Below are 18374 nucleotides of genomic sequence, written 5' to 3' on the forward strand. Positions count from 1 at the left end.
AATATTTGTTGTTTGTATTTAATTTTTGATAGTTTGATTAATATGTATCTTGGTGTGTTTCTCCTTGGATTTACCCTATATGGGACTGTCTGTCCTTCCTGGGCTTGATTAACTATTTCCTTTCCCATATTAGGGACATTTTCAAGTATAATCTCTTCTAATATATTCTCAGTCCCTTTCTTTTTCTCTTCTTCTTCTGAGACCCCTATAATTCGAATGTTGATGCATTTAATGTTGTCCCAGAAGTCTCTGAGACTGTCCTCAATTCTTTTCATTATTTTTTCTTTATTCTGCTCTGCAGTAGTTATTTCCACTATTTTATCTTCCAGGTCACTTATCCGTTCTTCTGCCTCAGTTATTCTGCTATTGATCCCTTCTAGAGAATATTTAATTTCATTTATTGTGTTGTTCATCACTGTTTGTTTGCTGTTTAGTTTGTCTAGGTCTTTGTTAAACGTTTCTTGTATTTTCTTCATTCTATTTCCAAGATTTTGGATGTCTTTACTAACAATATTCTGAATTATTTTTCAGGTAGACCACCTTTTTCCTCTTCATTTGTTAGGTCTGGTGGGTTTTTGCCTTGTTCCTTTATCTGCTGTGTGTTTCTCTGTCTTCTCATTTTGCTTAACTTACTGTTTTTTGGGGTCTCCTTTTGCAGGCTTCAGGTTCATAGTTTCCATTGTTTATGGTGCCCGTCCCCAGTGGCTAAGGTTGTTGCAGTGGGTTGTGTAGGCTTCCTGGTGGAGGGGACTAGTGCCTGTGTTCTGGTGGATGAGGCTGGATCTTGTCTTTCTGGTGGACAGGTCCACGTCTAGTGGTGTGTTTTGCGGTGTCTGTGGCCTTATTATGATTTTAGGAGCCTCTGTACTAATGGATGGGGTTGTGTTCCTGTCTTGCTAGTTGTTTGGCATAGGGTGTCCTGCACTGTAGCTTGCTGGTCATTGAGTGGAGCTGGGTCTTGGCATTGAGATGGAGATCTCTGGGCGATTTTTGCCGTTTGATATTACGTGGAGTTGCGAGTCTCTTGTGGACCAGTGTCCTGAACTTGGCTCTCCCACGTCAGTGGCCCAGCCCTGATGCCTGGCTGGAGCACCAAGAGCCTGTCCTCCACATGGCTCAGAATAAAAGGGAGAAAAAAAAGAATGAAAGAAAGAAGAAGATAAAATAAAATAATATGAAGTAAAGTAAAATAAAGTTATAAAAATTAAAAAATAATTATTAAGAAAAAAAAATTTTAAGTAATAATAAAAAAAGAAAAGACAGATTGAACCCTAGGAGAAATGGTAAAAACAAAGCTATACAGACAAAATCACACACAGAAGCACACACATACACACTCACAAAAAGAGAAAAATGGGAAAAAAATATATATATCGTTGCTCCCAAAGTCCACCTCCTCATTTTGGGATGATTAGTTGTCTGTTCAGGTATTCCACAGATGCAGGTACATCAAGTTGATTGTGGAGATTTAATCCACTGCTCCTGAAGCTGCTGGGAGAAATTTCCCTTTCTCTTCTTTATTCGCACAGCTTCCGGGGTTCAGCTTTGTATTTGGACCTGCCTCTGCTTGTAGGTCGCCAGAGGGCATCTGTTCTTCACTCAGACAGGACGGGGTTAAAGGAGCAGCTGATTTGGGGGCTCTGGTTCACTCAGGCCAGGGAGAGGGAGGGGTACAGATGCAGGGCGAGCCTGAAGCGGCAGAGGCCAGCATGGCATTGCACCAGCTTGAGGCACGCCATGTGTTCTCCCAGGAAAATTGTCCCTAGATCACGGGACACTGGCAGTGGCAGGCTGCAGAGGTTCCCAGGAGGGGAGGTGTGGATAGTGACCTGTACTTGCCCACACGCTTCTTGGTGGCGGCAGCAGCAGCCTTAGCGTCTCATGCCCATCTCTGGGGTTGGCGCTGATAGCCGCGTCTCGCGCCTGTCTCTGGAGCTCCTTTACGTGGCGCTCTTAATCCCCTCTCCTTGCGCCCCAGGAAACAAAGAGGCAAGAAAAAGTCTCTTGTCTCTTCGGCAGCTCCAGACTTTTTCCTGGACTCCCTCCCCGCTAGCTGTGGTGCTTTAGCCCCCTTCAGGCTGTGTTCCCACAGCCAACCCCATTCCTCTCCCTGGGATTCGACTGAAACCCTAGCCTCAGCTCCCAGCCCCCACCCGTCCCGGCGGGTGAGCAGACAAGCCTCTCGGGCTGGTGAGTGCCGGTCGGCACCGATCCTCTGTGCGGGAATCTCTCCACTTTGCCCTTCGTAACCCTGTTGCTGCGCTCTCCTCCACGGCTCCAATGCTTCCCCCCTCCGCCACCTGCAGTCTCCGCCCGTGAAGCGGCTTCCTATTGGTGGAAACCTTTCCTCCTTCACAGCTTGTCTGCTGATGGGTGGGGTTGTGGGTTCCTGTCTTGCTAGTTGTTTGGAGTGAGGCTTCCAGCACTGGAGCCTGCAGGCAGTTGGGTGGAGTGGGTCTTGGTGTTAAGATGGAGACCTCCAGGAGAGCTCTCGCCAATTAATGTTCCCTGGGGCTGGGGATTCTCTGGTGGTCCAATGTCCTGGACTTGGCGCTCCCACCCCAGAGGCTCAGGCCCAACCCCTGGCTGGGGAACCAAGACCCTGCAAGCCACCTGGTATGGAGAAAAAGAAAAAAACAGAGAGGGGGGGAAGAAAAAAAAAACGGACAAACAAAACCCAAGAAAAAAAGCAAAAACCCAAACAACAACAAAAAAAAGGAAAAGAAAACAAACAGACAAACAAAACCCAAGAAAAAAGGCAAAGACTCAAACAAACAGCAACAACAACAATAAAAAGAAAGGAAAAGAAAACAGACAAACAATACCCAAGACAAATGGTAAAAGCAAAACCAAACAAACCAGAAACAAAGCGAATAGAGAAACACACACAGAAAAATCAGTGGTGGGCTGTCCAGGCTCCCAGGAAGGTGTGGGCAGTGACCTGTGATCCTCAGGTGGCAGCGGTGGCAGCAGTAGCCCAACAGGATATTTTTATGGATTGTATACAAGGTGGGCAACCAGAGAAGTGCCCAGGTTGACTTTAATGATTGCTTTGACTGAGCAAGGGAAAGGGGTGAGATGCTATTAAGTAAGACACAGAAGACTTGATGGAACAGATTCTTCAGGGAAAAATAGGAGTTTGGATTTGGACATACTAATCTGGGGATGGCAAAGACAGAAGAGAAGCAGGGTGGTTGATGAGAAGAGAATTGGGGTCAAGAGTGGGGACTTTTCTTAAGATTAGAGAAATAGCTTGTTTTTTTTTAAGATAGGAGAATTAACGTATAATGGAATTTAAAGCTATTTGATGTAAAAAATATTCCTTTAATAGTATTGTTATTCCACAACTACCTTACTACTTCTTTTTCTAGTTTTTTATAAGTTTTGAAGAAGAGGTTATGGATCTTTAACCATGACTCAGAATAAAATGGTTTATTTGCTCATTTTTACAAACACTTCTTGATTAATGTGTGAAATGTTTTCATAGCTTCCTCTTATTTAAAAAATATTCAATAACCCAGACATCAAGGAGTGCCATTTGTGATATTAATTCCCCGTTATGAAAGGAGTAAGATTTTGCCAAACAAAATGGATTCTCGCCTATTTACTAATACAAAGTATTGAAGATGAGTATGGAAATAGTGCTTCTGTTTGATTCAGGAAATTAATTGTCTTTCTAGACTAATGAACACTTCTACTAAGGGAAGTGAGTTGATGTTTTATACTTTTTTGGACTGGCACTAATGATGCTTGTTAGTAATATGCAAGATCTCATTCAAGAAGATGTTGGAATCACGGTTTGTTATTTTATCACGTTTTAGGACGGAGGTTGAATTTTCCGCCCAGCCCCAACTCCAAATATTATAAATCTTATGAGTAAAGACAATTATTTGGATGCCATATAGTTGGAAGCAGCTAAATTGGAAGTTAAAAGTAGTAAATACTGGATGAATAAGGACACATTATACCCAACTTCTTTTAAAAGTAATGTGATAAAATATAATGTCATCACATAAATTTTTAAGCGTAGTAAAATACATTAAATGTGCAGTTCTACAATGTTTATCTCTACCATGGTCCCTGTAAGTGAGAAAATAGTTACATTTACCAAGTTCATTCTAAAGAATCAATTTAGTGGTATGTGTTAGGCATAACAGTTTTGAAGTTTCTTCTTCAAGGAGATGTGTAAATATTTTGGAATATTACCCTGGTAAGCATACAACTGTACACTGCAGATTACCTTGTCCAGCAAGAAGGCATAATGGTGACTCTGATCAGGTCTGGGGAAAATTAGAGGAAACTAGGTAAAGGATCAGGAACTAGAGAGGTCAGGAAGGGAATAAAGAACACAGATCAAGACAAAATAATTCTATTTTGTTAGGACTTTGACCTTGAACAAGAGTGATTGTAATTGAGGTGTAGCCATGAACTATGGGGGATGACTGTTGATTAGAAAGTTTGGTTATATACCCACTTTGTGAGAGGACACCAAAGCAAATCATTACATTTTACATATCATAAAAGATGATGATTTACTTGTATTTACTACATTCCAGGCAAAGTGCATACATGAATATACATGTATATATATATACATATGTTTTTTAAATTCTCACAATAATACTATAAGATAGATACATTTATTACCTCTAATTTACAGATAAGACACAAAATGGTTAAGTACCTTGCCCCAGGTTGTACGATAAATAAATGACAGTCTGGCTTCTGAATGTATGCTCTTAATTTCTCTGCTCTACTGCCCTGTCAAGATGAAACTTGGTGGGGTCCACGAGACCTCCATGAGACTGAGAATTTACTTCAAAGAATGTCTTCACTACCCCCCCAAAAGTGGTGGAAGCCATGGAAACATTTTCTGTCATTTCCAAATCTAGCACAATAATCTACCTCTCATATAAGCCTATTGATTTTTCTAGAACAGATGTAAAATAATGCTTTCTTCCCAATAGAAAATTGATGAATAAAAGTGGAACTGAGATCCCAACTAGAAATCATTCAAAGTTGCACTCATCGTGAAAAAAAAAAAGTAAAAAAGATATGTCATACTATTACTGAGACACCTATAGAAAGATATGCTCAGAGAGGAAACAATAAGTTATAAGGTAAACACAGTTTATGTTATTTTAAAAAAAAAGGTTAGAAATTAGGCAACATAATTAGAATTATCTCATATTGGATTTATGAACCACAATAATTTTCCTGTTCTTTTGCCTAAATATCTCATTAGTATGAAAATGTTATCAAATCAATTAGTAGTACCAAGCAAGCTATACCAACACTTTACTGAAAGATATCCACCCTCCCGGGTAAAGGGTTGGAACTTTTAAAGGCATGTGCAAGAACAAAATATGAAACCAAATTCCATTTTTTGGTTAGCATCTGATCAAGAAGCTCAAGAAGCTAAGAATGCAAGAATACACAATTAATATCTAACGTCAAAATGACTCACTATCACAGAATTGCAGTTTTACCAGCCTGTGTGGAAATTATATTTATTCTATTTGGAGCCAGAAAAGCAAAGGAAATCAATAATACCACTAGATCCACATGTTACATAATAGAGATGACCAAATCCAGGATGTTATTAAAGTTTTATTGCATATTGATGGATGTACAGATATTAATAACTGCTAGATAATAGCACTAGAATCCTTGAAGTGAAGTATTTGGAAGAACTTTGTTCTGTGGGGCAAAAAAGCTACTGGGGTTGAAATATCAAAGGCAAATGAGATATTATGGAAATACTTCTTGAAAATGTATTTTCCATGTAGAGTTTATTCTGATAATCCTGAGATTAAAATACATAATACAGTATTTTATTCACAAAAGACTCCCATATGTAAATGTTTCTCTGCAGTTATGGATTCCAAATTAAATAATATTATCAAAATTGTAACTATAATAAAATCCAAGCCACCACCTGACCTTCTGTTTTTAAGCTTTCTACAAAGATATGTGAGCCGAACACCATTATTTGTTGTTTCAGACTTAAATGCCTAAGTGATCCAAAGGAAGAATTTTGTCAAGAATTGGAAAATATTTTGCAAATGATTCAACTTTGTAGATTTAGTGAAGGATAGTTTTTGGTTTTACAGCTGGGTTACTTAACTGACATTTGAGTACCTGAATGAACTTAATAAAAAATATAAGAGCTGCCTGAAAATATATTAACACATACTGACAAAGATTAGGAATTCAAAGCAAAAATTCAACTTCAAAAAAGTGAAATTTAAAATGGCTCTCTCGTGATTTTTTAGTCATTGTTAAGAATTAACTTAAGGAAAAATTACTAAGTCAAACAGCGTAACATCTGTGTTTGAGAGAAAGTGTCACTATTGTTTCTAAGGTACTTGATATGGAAATGTTTGGGTTTTAAATCAATTTGTATTATCATAAGAAATTTTAACACCGCATTTATCAAAGCAAGAAAAGGAAAAGCTGTTAGAATTAAAGAATGATGGTACCTCTGGCACATAATTTCAAAAGAACAAGTGATACAAATTCTAGTCAGTGGAAAAGGGAGTTTCCATTCATCAGAGACAGAACAATAAATCATCATTTGCCATTTGCTGTCTCCCACGTCTATGAAGTGTATTCCTTAGCAGTGGCGACTTTAAGAATTTGAACAGACCATTCATCATGTCTTGATTAGAAATGCAGTAGCTACTTCAAAAATTTATAGTCATAGCTGTGGTTGTTTATGAGCTAGACTTTATTTGGAAGTTTTATAAAATTCAGTATTGAATATTTCCCTGAATATTTTGTTTTATTTTTCTTATTATAATTAATGTCTTCACCAGTGTGCCTTATAAAATGTTATCACTGTACAAGTGTGTTGGAACATACAAAGTTTGGGAAGCGTTGCTTCAGAGCAGGGGTCCCCAACTCCTGGGCCGCGGACCAGTACTGGACCAGTATTGGTCCATGGCCTGTTAGGAACCGTGTCACACAGCAGGAGGTGTATGGCGGGCAAGCAAGCGAAGCTTCATCTGCCGCTCCCCATTGCTGACATTACCTCCTGAACCAACCCACACACACACACACACCGTCCGTGGAAAAATCGTCTTCCACGAAACCGGTCCCTGGTGCCAAAAAGTTGGGGACTGTTGCTTTAGAGGATTGTAGAACAGTTTTCTCCGCATGAGAATCTGGCCTTTGGTTAACTCTGAAGCTCTGTTCCCCTGGTAACCTAATACAAGTAGAATGTCAGTTGTTTCTAGGCAACATTGCTTATGATAAAAATGACCCCTGATTGGTAAATTATATCTGCATTGAGAGGAACTATAAATGAATTATAAATACCTGAAGGGGAGCCATAGCTTTGGACTTCCCATAGTGTGGCAGTTCTTTTTCTGGGCATGTCTCTGCAGGAACCCTAAAATGTATGCTTATAGTTATTGCAAGAAATATTGGCTCCTCTTAAGCCAGGGTGATTTGCACACCCACCCAATATGGATCTCATGTCCTTGCATCTGAGTTGTCACCTGGGGAGAGGATAGCTCGGGGGTGGCTATTGAATTGTTGCAAGGGGTCCCATGGAAAAGCAAAGACTGATGCTGCCTGGAAGGCAAGAAGTAGTTCCTGTTCTAGCCTTCTAGGTAGAGGGCTGCCAGATATAGTCTATGAAAGTCTAATGAGCATGACCATTTAGTTGAATTGAAGGAGACCCTCTGGTAGGGCAATGTGTAAATATTTCTTTTTCATACTCCTGAAAAAGGAGCCACTGTGATGTCTGACCATTCCCTCCCTAGTACACGAGGGACTTTTTTCCCATATCTATGGAACCTCTCATCTCACTGTTGTTTTAATTGTGTATGTCAATATTTTACTATTTCTTGTTTTGGTCACTGAAATATAAACTTGTTCATATTGGTAAGGAACCGTGGGTGCATCATAAGGCCATAGTGGGATACCAAGTCTTTACAATGAAATGGATGAGTCCTGCAACTCAATATTACAAACACCAACTCTTAGTTTGTGCCAAATATTGTTCCAAATTCTTTATATAATTCATCTTCATAGCAACTCTACAAGGTGGGTAGTATTGATATATCTGTTTTACAAATGAGGAAACTAAGGCAGAGTTGAGAAATTTGACAAAGTTCATATAGCTAGTGAATTGTGGGGCTGGGATTCAAACCCAAGTAGTTAAACTTCAGAACCCAAGCTCTCATGCATTATGCCTAATGTACTCATCCTCAGAATAACAACTACTCCTGACATTTGCGTCACACACTCTGTGCTAGGCATTGTGCTGAGTGCTTTCTGTACATTAAGCTTATTTCATCCTTTAAAAAAGCCCCAGTAAAAAGGTATCCTGTATAGTTGAAAGATGAGGAAATTGAGGTACAGATATACTAAGGACTTTTCTATTTGATAGTGTTTTGCGATTTGCAGACAGGAAATTCAGAATAATGTCTGATGCTCCATCTTTCAATTCTATGATTTAATCTTCTGTGCAATTTCAATTTTAAAGTCATTAGAAATCAATGTACAACAGAGTCCTCCTAAATCCTGAGCATATTTAGGGTCCGAGAAAAGCCAAGAAAGAGGACACAATGTCTCCTCTACCTAAGTATTTCCCAGTGTGTATTTCCTGGATCATAAGACCTAAGTGATATTAACAGGTGGATAGTAAAAAAAAAACATGTTCTATGATTATGTAAATTTGAGAAACATCAAGTTAAATCACTGGTTCTTAATCTGGAAGATTTTTTTGCCCCCTGGGAGACATTTGGCAACATCCAGAGAGATTTTTGGTTGTTACAACTGGAAAGAGTGGTGCTGCTGGTATGGAGTGGGAAAAGGACAGGGATGCTGCTAAACAGCTGACAGTTCCCAGGATGGTCCCACAGTTCCCAGGATGGTCCCACAGTGAAGAATTATCTGGCCCCAAATGTCAGTAGTGCTGAGATTGATAAACCTTGGGTTAAATATGATAATTATGCATTTCTGTCCTATATAACCAAAGAACCTTTTCTTGTAGGATATCTGTTGGGATTAGGATTCTGTGAAATATAGTTATGTGACTTGGGCTCTTAGGACCATAAAAATGTCCACACTGGGTTCAGGCCATATTACTTTCTAAGTGATCAAGTTGGTTCTCCAGTAGTTTCTAAGCCTGTTATGCTAAAATAATTTTTTAGGCAGCTTTTTAAATTTCAAACTAAAGACATTCTGTCCTTTCAGCTAGATCACATATTTAGCAGCCTAGAACAGAAAACACAGGTGAATGCCAGCTTGAAACTTTCTCAAGTGAAAGCATTCTAGTTTCCATGTGAGGTCATAATTATAAAAAACTCTATAATGAGGCATATATGTTATGTAATCAGGAACAGATCATTTTGAAGCCACATTATCAGAAACCTCCCTAGGTTGCTTAACACAATGACAGTTTTCTTGGGCTAGTCCATGAAGAAACTTCAATCAAGTCAAATGTCAGTCAGCAAGTGGAAACACTACAGGTCCTTAGTATTTTCACTTGGATCATCCATCACTTGGATCACCGGATTGTCTCCCTACCCTTCCTTCATACACACATACACACAGGCACCGTTTTGGAGCTATGACAATTTAGTGGGTGATTACTTCAGTTTATACAGAAATTTGAAGAACCTAGAGCAGTGGTTCTCAGCCTTGGCTGCTAGAATCACCCAGGCCCTACCCCCAGAGTTTTATTTAATTGGTTTGTGGTGGAGCCCAAGCAACATCATTTCTTTAAAACTCATCAAATGTTCCCAATATTCAACCAGAGTTGTAGGCCATGGACCTAGAGCAATTGTTCTCCAGCAAGCCCTAAAGGACTTGCAAAAACATAGATTGTTAACCCGCAAGTTTCTGATTCAGTAGGTCTGGAGGGGGCCTCCGAATTTGCAATTCCCGCGTGAGGTTGATGCTGCCATTCCAAGGACCATATGTTGAGAACCACTGACCCTAGAGCACTCTCTTATTGAAGAAACTTGGAAGTTTCCTCTTACTTACCATTTTGTTTAATTTTCTCGGTGAAAAGGAGTTACTTATCAGATATTTTACCATTTCTGGTTAATCAAACCAGAAGCAAACCAAGCCATTTCTCTTCTCCAGTTCAGGTTAGATCTAGATGCATACTGAATCATGATATTGACCATAATCAAACAGATTGAGGTTTACAAAAGTAAAACTCAGGAAATAGCTAACTTCTTTCCAGGCACTTGCTTGCTTCCCGTTGTCCAATACATATGTTCAAATCATAATGATCAAAACTGTGTAATAATTAAAATAATGAGACAACTTAAATTTGCATAGGGCCACGTGAGCTCATCTAATTCAACCCAGTACCTTATAGCAGGTAAGGAATCACTCTCTTGTTTGTAGAAATCAGGATGGGAGAAGGGAACAGGGTGGACAAAGACATATGTATGCCTTCTAGCACAGCCTAAGCTGGAAACCAGCCTGACAGTTGAAAAGGGCAGTGTGTGCACAGAGAAGGAACTAATATGAGACAGGAGAGGGTGCCACAAACTCCCAGCAGAATAATTTGGCTTTACTGATATAAGCAATAGGCTGTTCAGAGTTCTTGAGCAGAAGGGTCTCATGAAACGAACCATGCTTCTGCAGTCTTAGTCCAGTGGATCAGTTTAAAAATGAACAGATGCATTTTCCATCACTGCAAAGTGTAACAACAGATAGAGATGCTGTTTGAAATAACAACTCACATTGAGATCTTATTGTTTTAGAAAAATTAAGAATTAATTCTAAGAGAAGAAATCATGTTTTTTAGGCCCCCAGTAGATTTCCTTTGAGTTTTATCTGAAATCAACAAGAACAGGACAATTGATGACCTACCACAATCAGCCATGCAATTCTCTCCATGTGACACATCCTTTTAGACATTAATAGAAGCCTTGAGTCTAAGTTTCATTTCAGATGGACAGAGACAGCTTCTACGGCAAAACAATTTGACAAGGGATTCCATGATTCTACACTGAGCAGCAAGAAAACGCTACAGATATTTTTTTTTCCAGTAAAGCATAGTTAAGTGAAATTTTATTCAAGACATTCTTCTCAGTCTGATTAACTTTCCAAGGATCTCTGTTTAGTTAATTGGGTCATAAAGTCATCTTCTTTATCAGCAAAGTAGGAATTTTAGAGCACAGCAATTGAAAAAGTTAAGTTCTCTTTTTACATCTTAAAGGAAGACTAATTTTTCTGGTTATTTCCTCAAAGAAAGGCCTTTACGGTACAAACATCCAAAGGAGACAGCTGAGGGAATTCCCTGGCTGTCCAGTGGTTAGGACTCCGTGCTTTCACTGCCAAGGGCCCAGGTTCGATCCCGGGTTGGGGAACTATCCCTCAAGCTGCACGGTGCCAAAAAAAAAGAAAAAAATAATAACAAAGGAGGCAGCTGAAGTTTGAGGCTGAATTCTGTATGCCAAGAGGTGCTGAAAAGGCAGCCATCACTTAGGAGGCAGCCATCACTTAGGAGTAGTGGATCAACTCCTGGAACAGCTGAGCACTGAGGTTTATAGTGTGAGGAATGAAGCACAGGAATCCAAGGAGTATATTTAGGGTTCAACCCCTTGGGAACAAACTGCAAAGTCTAAGGAAAATAGGATTCTAGAGAACTGGGCATAGGCCTTCTTAATTTTTGCAAAGATTTCCTTGACCCCACTGCCCCTTCTGCCTACCAACTGGATTGGGCTAGAAGGAAACCCCTGCTGATCTTCAAGAGAAGCATTTCATTAGAGTAGTGAGGAACAAGCCTAGTTTTCAGAAACTTTAAGAGGGAATGGATGGGGAGGATATGGCCATCATAAAGGAAGTTTAAGAGAAGGAAGAAGACAGGGGATTCTAAGTTAAATGGCAGCAGGGTTGAGAAAAAACTTTCTTTAAACTAAAGGAAAGCTTTCTACAAGTTAAAGAGAAGTTCTGCATATTTTTAGATGCAGAGGAAAAGTAGCCAAATGCCAGGAGAGGTAGAAAAAAGTGCTATGAAACCTCTCCACCTCTGTTTGGGTGGAATCCTGAGAGATACACTCAAGGGGATAAAACACAGTGAAGGTGTGAGATTTTCAAGTTGAAGGTAGAAGAGAGAACGCACCTTGTCCCCACCATGTTTTTGTTGTTGTTTATTTGCTTTCAAAAAAAGTTCAGTGGTTACAAACATTATTTGCTTTCAAATAAAGTTCAGTGGTTACAAACATTATTGTGTATCAGAATCACGCAGGGAACTTGTTAAGCTAGAATCTTTGAGTCTCATACATAGAGATTCTGATTCTGTGTTGGACCCAGAAATCTGGATTCTTAAGCACCCCAAGTGATTTTGATGCTGATGATCCAATCTTTCAAAAAGACTCTCATGTGGGCTTCCCTGGTGGCGCAGTGGTTGAGAGTCCGCCTGCCAATGCAGGGGACATGGGTTCGTGCCCTGGTCCGGGAGGATCCCACATGCCGTGGAGCGACTGGTCCTGTGAGCCATGGCCGCTGAACCTGCGCGTCCGGAGCCTGTGCTCCGCAATGGGAGAGGCCACAACAGTGAGAGGCCCACGTACCGCAAAAAAAAAAAAAAAAGACTCTCATGTGTTTGTCTGTCCTGTGCAGTGTAGAGATGTATAGTAGAGGAAAAGGCTTAGTGGTTTGAGAATGAGAATCTTGAATAGGTAGGAAAATGTAAATAAAAAGGATTTCTTAGTGGTACTGAGCACCAATAAGTTAAAATTCAGTATCATGGACCACATCTGCCTCCTTCTAGAAGGGCCTTTCGTAGCAGATAGATTCACACAGGGTGAGTTTTCTAGACACACACCAGGGCCACAGTGAGGTGTTTGTTCTTGCTTTTAGGTTGGTTTGATGATTGATGTTAATGAAACATGTGAAGTTAATTACAGTTTCAAAGACAAGTTGAAATCTCCCACTTTGTAGAGAATCACCTGAAGAATGTCCTAATTATATCTTAAGCTGTTGACAAAGAAAAAAGGAAAAACATTTTAAACATTTTCCATACACCTCACCAGCAACAGGTAATACCTGGCATTTTCCCAGATGTTTCTGGCATGAGTCAACCAGAACACAGACAAAGAGTCCAGCAGTGGCATCAGTTAGGAGCTAAGCAAGTTGAAGTTCTTCTGTTATGGCACTGAACTGGGAGAGCGGCCTTTGAGACTCCCCACTCCACAGCACCATCGGCTCCCCCAGTTCCCTTGTGTGCTCACCTGAACAGCTCTTGCTTTGAGTTTGCTTTCATTCTGGTCCTGTATGCCCTAATTTTAAAAATATTTTTCTTACTCAGTGTTATTAAGACAAAAATAGAAGTTAAAACCTAAAAATGATATTTGCCAATGGTTCGTCATTTTTTGATTAACAGACCCAAAGCATATGAGATTTTGTTCCAACCCCTTAAAAAAAATTTATCATGCATATGTACGTAAATTTGTTTACATACAGCAATTTCAGGGATCTCACAGATGACCTAAAGGCTGTGCTCAAGGGCCATGAACTTCAGGTTCAGAATGCAGAGTTAAGGACTGTAAGAGAAAATAGACGTGGGAAACAGTAGATTTTCACTGGAGTGTTCCCGTCTAAGTTCTTATTTTAAGAAGTTTTAGAGAATCAGCCCTTTCTATTCTCATTCCTTTGTTTCCCACTCCTATTCTTGCTCCTGTTTTTACCCCGTTCTTGCTTTTCTTCTTTACTTGATCAATTTCTTATTATGGATGAGGTTGAAGAATACCCTTGATGAAAAAAACAATTTCTTGTTAACGATTATTTTGATATGTGATAAACTGGACATTTTTAAGCTTAATCTGGGTTTTGATTCTAATCTTATCTAGTTCATATTTTCTTGTTTTGATCTTTCTCATAATTCTGCCAATATTGGGTAGTGTAAAACTCTTTTACACTATTAATATTGAATAGTTTCTAAAGAATCAAAGATAAATAAAAACTTATTTCCATGTAGCTTTCATAAAAATCCATAATTGATTTGTTTTTGTAAAAATCACATTACTGAAACTATCAAGCGTATTGCCACAGTTGTGAGATCCTTAAGAGCTATAATAAGTCCAACTGTTGTTAAAAAGCAGCTCCCTTTTCTCGAGTAATTTATTCAATCTAAAAGTAGTCTGTTAGAATATTTTTAATTGTTAAATAATACTTGTTTTCCAGAAATGTTATATCTTTTTAAAACAGAATAGTAATGCAATTGCTTAATTTTGTGTTGAATACTATATTCACTTGCCCCAATTTTTATTTGTTCAAAGGGTTGTGAATTATGAGAACATCAGTAAAAACGACTACTATACTATTAGCAAAAATGCAGTAACACATGTTTATAATGATGACATTGAATTTATCGAAATTGATCGATGGGAACAAGAATATCTATATCACAGAGAACTCAATAAGATTCCCGTATTTTCACTTTTCCGGAAATGGAAGGCTTTTAACGTGTGGAAGAAGAATGTCCGCTCTAAAAAAATCAGTGGATGTCGAAAATCTCTACAAAAAGATCTGTTCATTGTTAATCAAGTATGTATTTATTAATCATATTTTAAAAGAATTACTCACAGAAAAACAAAGTATTCATATAGACTGTCCCTGAAATAGAAGATTTCATCTTTCAAGAGAATTGACAATTTTCATTCTGTTTGTCACTTAAGAGCCTGGTAATCTAGTGTATTTCTACATCTTTTTTTTTTTTTTACATCTTTATTGGAGTATAATTGCTTTACAGTGTTGTGTTAGTTTCTGCTGTATAACAAAGTGAATCAGCTATATGTATACATATATCCCCTCCCTCTTGCATCTCCCTCCCATCCTCCCTATCCCACCCTTCTAGATGGTCACATAGTACCGAGCTGATCTCCCTGTGCTATGCAGCTGCTTCCCACTAGCTATCTATGTAAAATAGACTATGTTGAAGGGATAAATGTGGAGCTGTCCTTGAAATTTTTCTATTTATGATTATTTTTGGTAGTGTATATACGTCAGTGCTACTCTCTCACTTTGTCCCAGCTTACCCTTCGCCCCCCTCCACCGTGTCCTCAAATCCATTCTCTATGTCTGCATCTTTATTCTTCTACATTTTAACTAGGGTTGCAAAACACTAAAGTATAACAAGAGAGTTGCACAGGTCCCCTTTATTTAGAAGCAGCTTCAGAGGTTTGGATTCATGACTCCCTTTCTTGTTGATCAGGAAAGTTGTATATCCTTTTGAACAGAGCAGGCCAGCAAGCCCTATTACTAATTCTCATTTTTGAGACACTCTGGACTTTATGGTCCAAAATAATTTGGGGGCTTGTTTTCATGGGCCAATAACTCCCAACGTCTCATGCATTTTCTTCTATCATGGATTCAGACAGTAGGGAAATTTTAAATATTTACTTTGGAGGAGGGGATTATCATGGAAAAAGAATTATTAAAGGGTATGTGGCCACATTTAAAATCTGTACTCACTCCTTGAATTTTGACTTGCAGTAGAAGTTTTCTATTTGGCCCCTGGGAATGAGCTGTAACCACCATTACTGTCATGCTCAGTGTCCTCAGCTGTCTATTTTGTGACACTGGGTCACCTCCCTCTCACATCAGAAGCTTCAAGTTTGCTTTTTACTGGTCATTTCGTTCACTTTGCATATGGTAATCTGAAAGATCATTATCAAGACATCAGTCACACAATAAAGGAACATTCAAGGAATACGGCTCACATAGGTGTTAGTGCAAAACAGATATGTAAGATGTACCATCTCAGGTCCTCCATCCCATCAAGCGTTCTGGGTTGTGGAAAAGATTCTAATCCTTCTTGACATTGAACTCAACCCCTAGACCTCTAATTTCACTAAGGATCTATCAAGGATTTGAACCTATTTTACTACCTTTTTACCACCTTTCATCTTTTACCTTGTCTTGGACACTATACATTTCATAAATTTATTCCTAGGTAAGTAAAATAGTTCCTCTTGCATTTAACCTGTATCAATTCATAAGGCTTTTTCTCTTTTTTTAATGTGCTGAGAATTGTCATTCTCTCTGCTCACTATTCATACCAATAGTGCTTTGACCTTGACAATATTTTCTCTTTAATATAGCCCAAGCAGACTAGAAAGTTCTCATCATTTTAATCTTAGGTTGACATAACTAATCGAGCCATTGTGTTGGTTTAAATATCTATTAGATGCTATCATTATCCACACACTTACCACTAGTCTTATATTTACAGTGAGTTAATTAAGGGGGCTGATTCTTTTAGACTATGTTGAAGGGATAAATGTGGAGCTATCCTTGAAATTTTTCTATTTATGATTATTTTTAGTAACCAACCTTATTGGCATCTGTGCCCACATTTCCTAATAACAACTTTATTGAAGTCTGATTCATACAATTCATTCTTTTAAAGTATACAATTGAATGGTTTTAATATATTCATAGAATTGATCAACCATCACCACAGTCTATTTTAGAACATTCCCACCATTCCAAAAAGAGTGATTAGCATCACTCTCCATTTCTCCCTAACTCCCCCAGACCAACCCCTGCCCCAGCTCTGGACAACCACTAGTCTATGACTTTTCTCTCTTGATGTGCCTAATCTATACATTTCATATAAATAGAACCATACAATATGTGGTCCTTTGTGACTGGCTTTTTTACTTAGCATAATATTTTGAAGGTCCATCTATGTTGTAGCATGACATTTCTTTTTATTGGTCAATAATATTCACTTGTATACATATATATGTTTTATTTATCCATCCACCTATTGATGGATATTGGGGTTATTCCACTTTTTGGCTTTATTATGAATAAAGCTGCTATGAATATTTGTGTACAAGTTTTAGTCTAGACATATGTTTTTATGTCTTTGGGTATATACCTAGGAGTGGAATTGCTAGGTCATCAGTAACTCTGTGTTTAACATTTTGAGGAACTGCAAAACAGTTTTCCAAAGCCACTGCACAGTTTTACATTACCACCAACAGCATATGAAGGCTTCAGTTTCTCCATATTCTCACCATTACATCTGCATTTTTCATTATAGCTTTTCTTACTGGTTGTGAAGTGGCATTTCATTGTGGTTTTGATTTCTATTACCCTGATGACTAATGATGGTGAGCATCTTTTCATGTGCCTTTTGGCCATTTGTATATCTTATCTGGAGAACTGTCTATTCAGATACTTTGCCCATTTTTAATTAAGTTACCTGTATTTTACTATTGAGTTGTAAGAATTCTTTATATATTCTGGATACAAATCCCTTATCAGATATATGATTTGCAAAACTTTTCTCCCATTTTATGGGTCTTTGCACTTTCATGATCGTGTCCTTTGAAGCATAAAAGTTCTTAATTTTGATGATGTCTGTTTTGTCCATTTTTTTCTTTTGCTGCTTGTGTTTTTGGTATAAAAATCTATTGCTTCATCTCAGGTCACAAAAATTTAGCCCTATATTTTCTTCTAATAGTTCTATAGTTTTAACTCTTACATTTAGTTCTTCAATCCATCTCAAGTTAATTTTTGCTGATGGCGTGAGGTATGGGTTCACCTTCATCCTCTTGCATGTGGCTGTCCAGTTGTCCCAGCACCATTTGTTGCAAAGACTATTCTTTCCGCCTTGAATTGTCCTGACACCCTTGTCTGCAATTGCCTGTAAATATGAGGATTTCTGCACTTTCAATTTTTTTCTGTTGATCTATATCTATCCTTATGCCAGTACCACACTATCTTGAGTACTGTAGTTTAGTAGTAAATTTTGAAATTAGGAAGTGTGACTTCCCTGGGCCTCTTGAATTTCCACATGAATTTTAAGATCAGTTTGTCAATTTCTGCAAGGAAGCCAGTTGGGATTTTTATAGGGAATGCTTTAAATCTGTAGATCAATTTAGGAAATATTGCCATTTTAACAGCATTAACTTTTCTAGTCTGTGAACATATAATCCTTTTCCATTTATTTAGGTGTTCTTCAATTTCTTTCAACAATATTTTGTAGTTTTCAGAGTATATATTTTACATTTCTTTTGTCAAATTTACTCCCAAATATTTTATTCTTTTTGATACTATTGTAAATGGAATTGTTTTCTTAAATTTCATTTTGGATTTTTCATTTTATATATGTAGAATATATATTTATTAGAGAGTATATATGTGTATTCTATACATATATGTGTATTCAATGCACATATGTATTCTACAATACATATAAAGAATATATCTAAAGAATATATGTATAAATGTATATATAGAGTGTGTGTATATATATATATATATATATATATATATATATATACATATTCTATATAGCAATACAATTGACTTTTTTTCTTTAACATCTTTATTGGATATAATTGCTTTACAATGATGTGTTAGTTTCTGCTTTATAACAAAGT

At 38.0% G+C, this 18374-nt stretch overlaps 1 protein-coding gene across 1 annotated transcript in view; it reads left to right on the forward strand.

Annotated features, from left to right (window-relative positions):
• The window catches only part of DNAH6 (dynein axonemal heavy chain 6), a 283212-nt gene that overhangs the window by 28802 nt on the left and 236036 nt on the right, over window positions 1-18374 (forward strand). Inside the window, exon 5 of the mRNA XM_024743950.1 lies at window positions 14256-14523. Within this exon, the coding sequence (XP_024599718.1) occupies window positions 14256-14523 (268 nt within the window). The remainder of the gene's footprint in view (window positions 1-14255; window positions 14524-18374) is intronic.

This window comes from Neophocaena asiaeorientalis, unplaced genomic scaffold, assembly GCF_003031525.2.
Source record: "Neophocaena asiaeorientalis asiaeorientalis breed wild unplaced genomic scaffold, Neophocaena_asiaeorientalis_V1.1 scaffold114, whole genome shotgun sequence".
Lineage (NCBI taxonomy): Eukaryota > Metazoa > Chordata > Mammalia > Artiodactyla > Phocoenidae > Neophocaena > Neophocaena asiaeorientalis.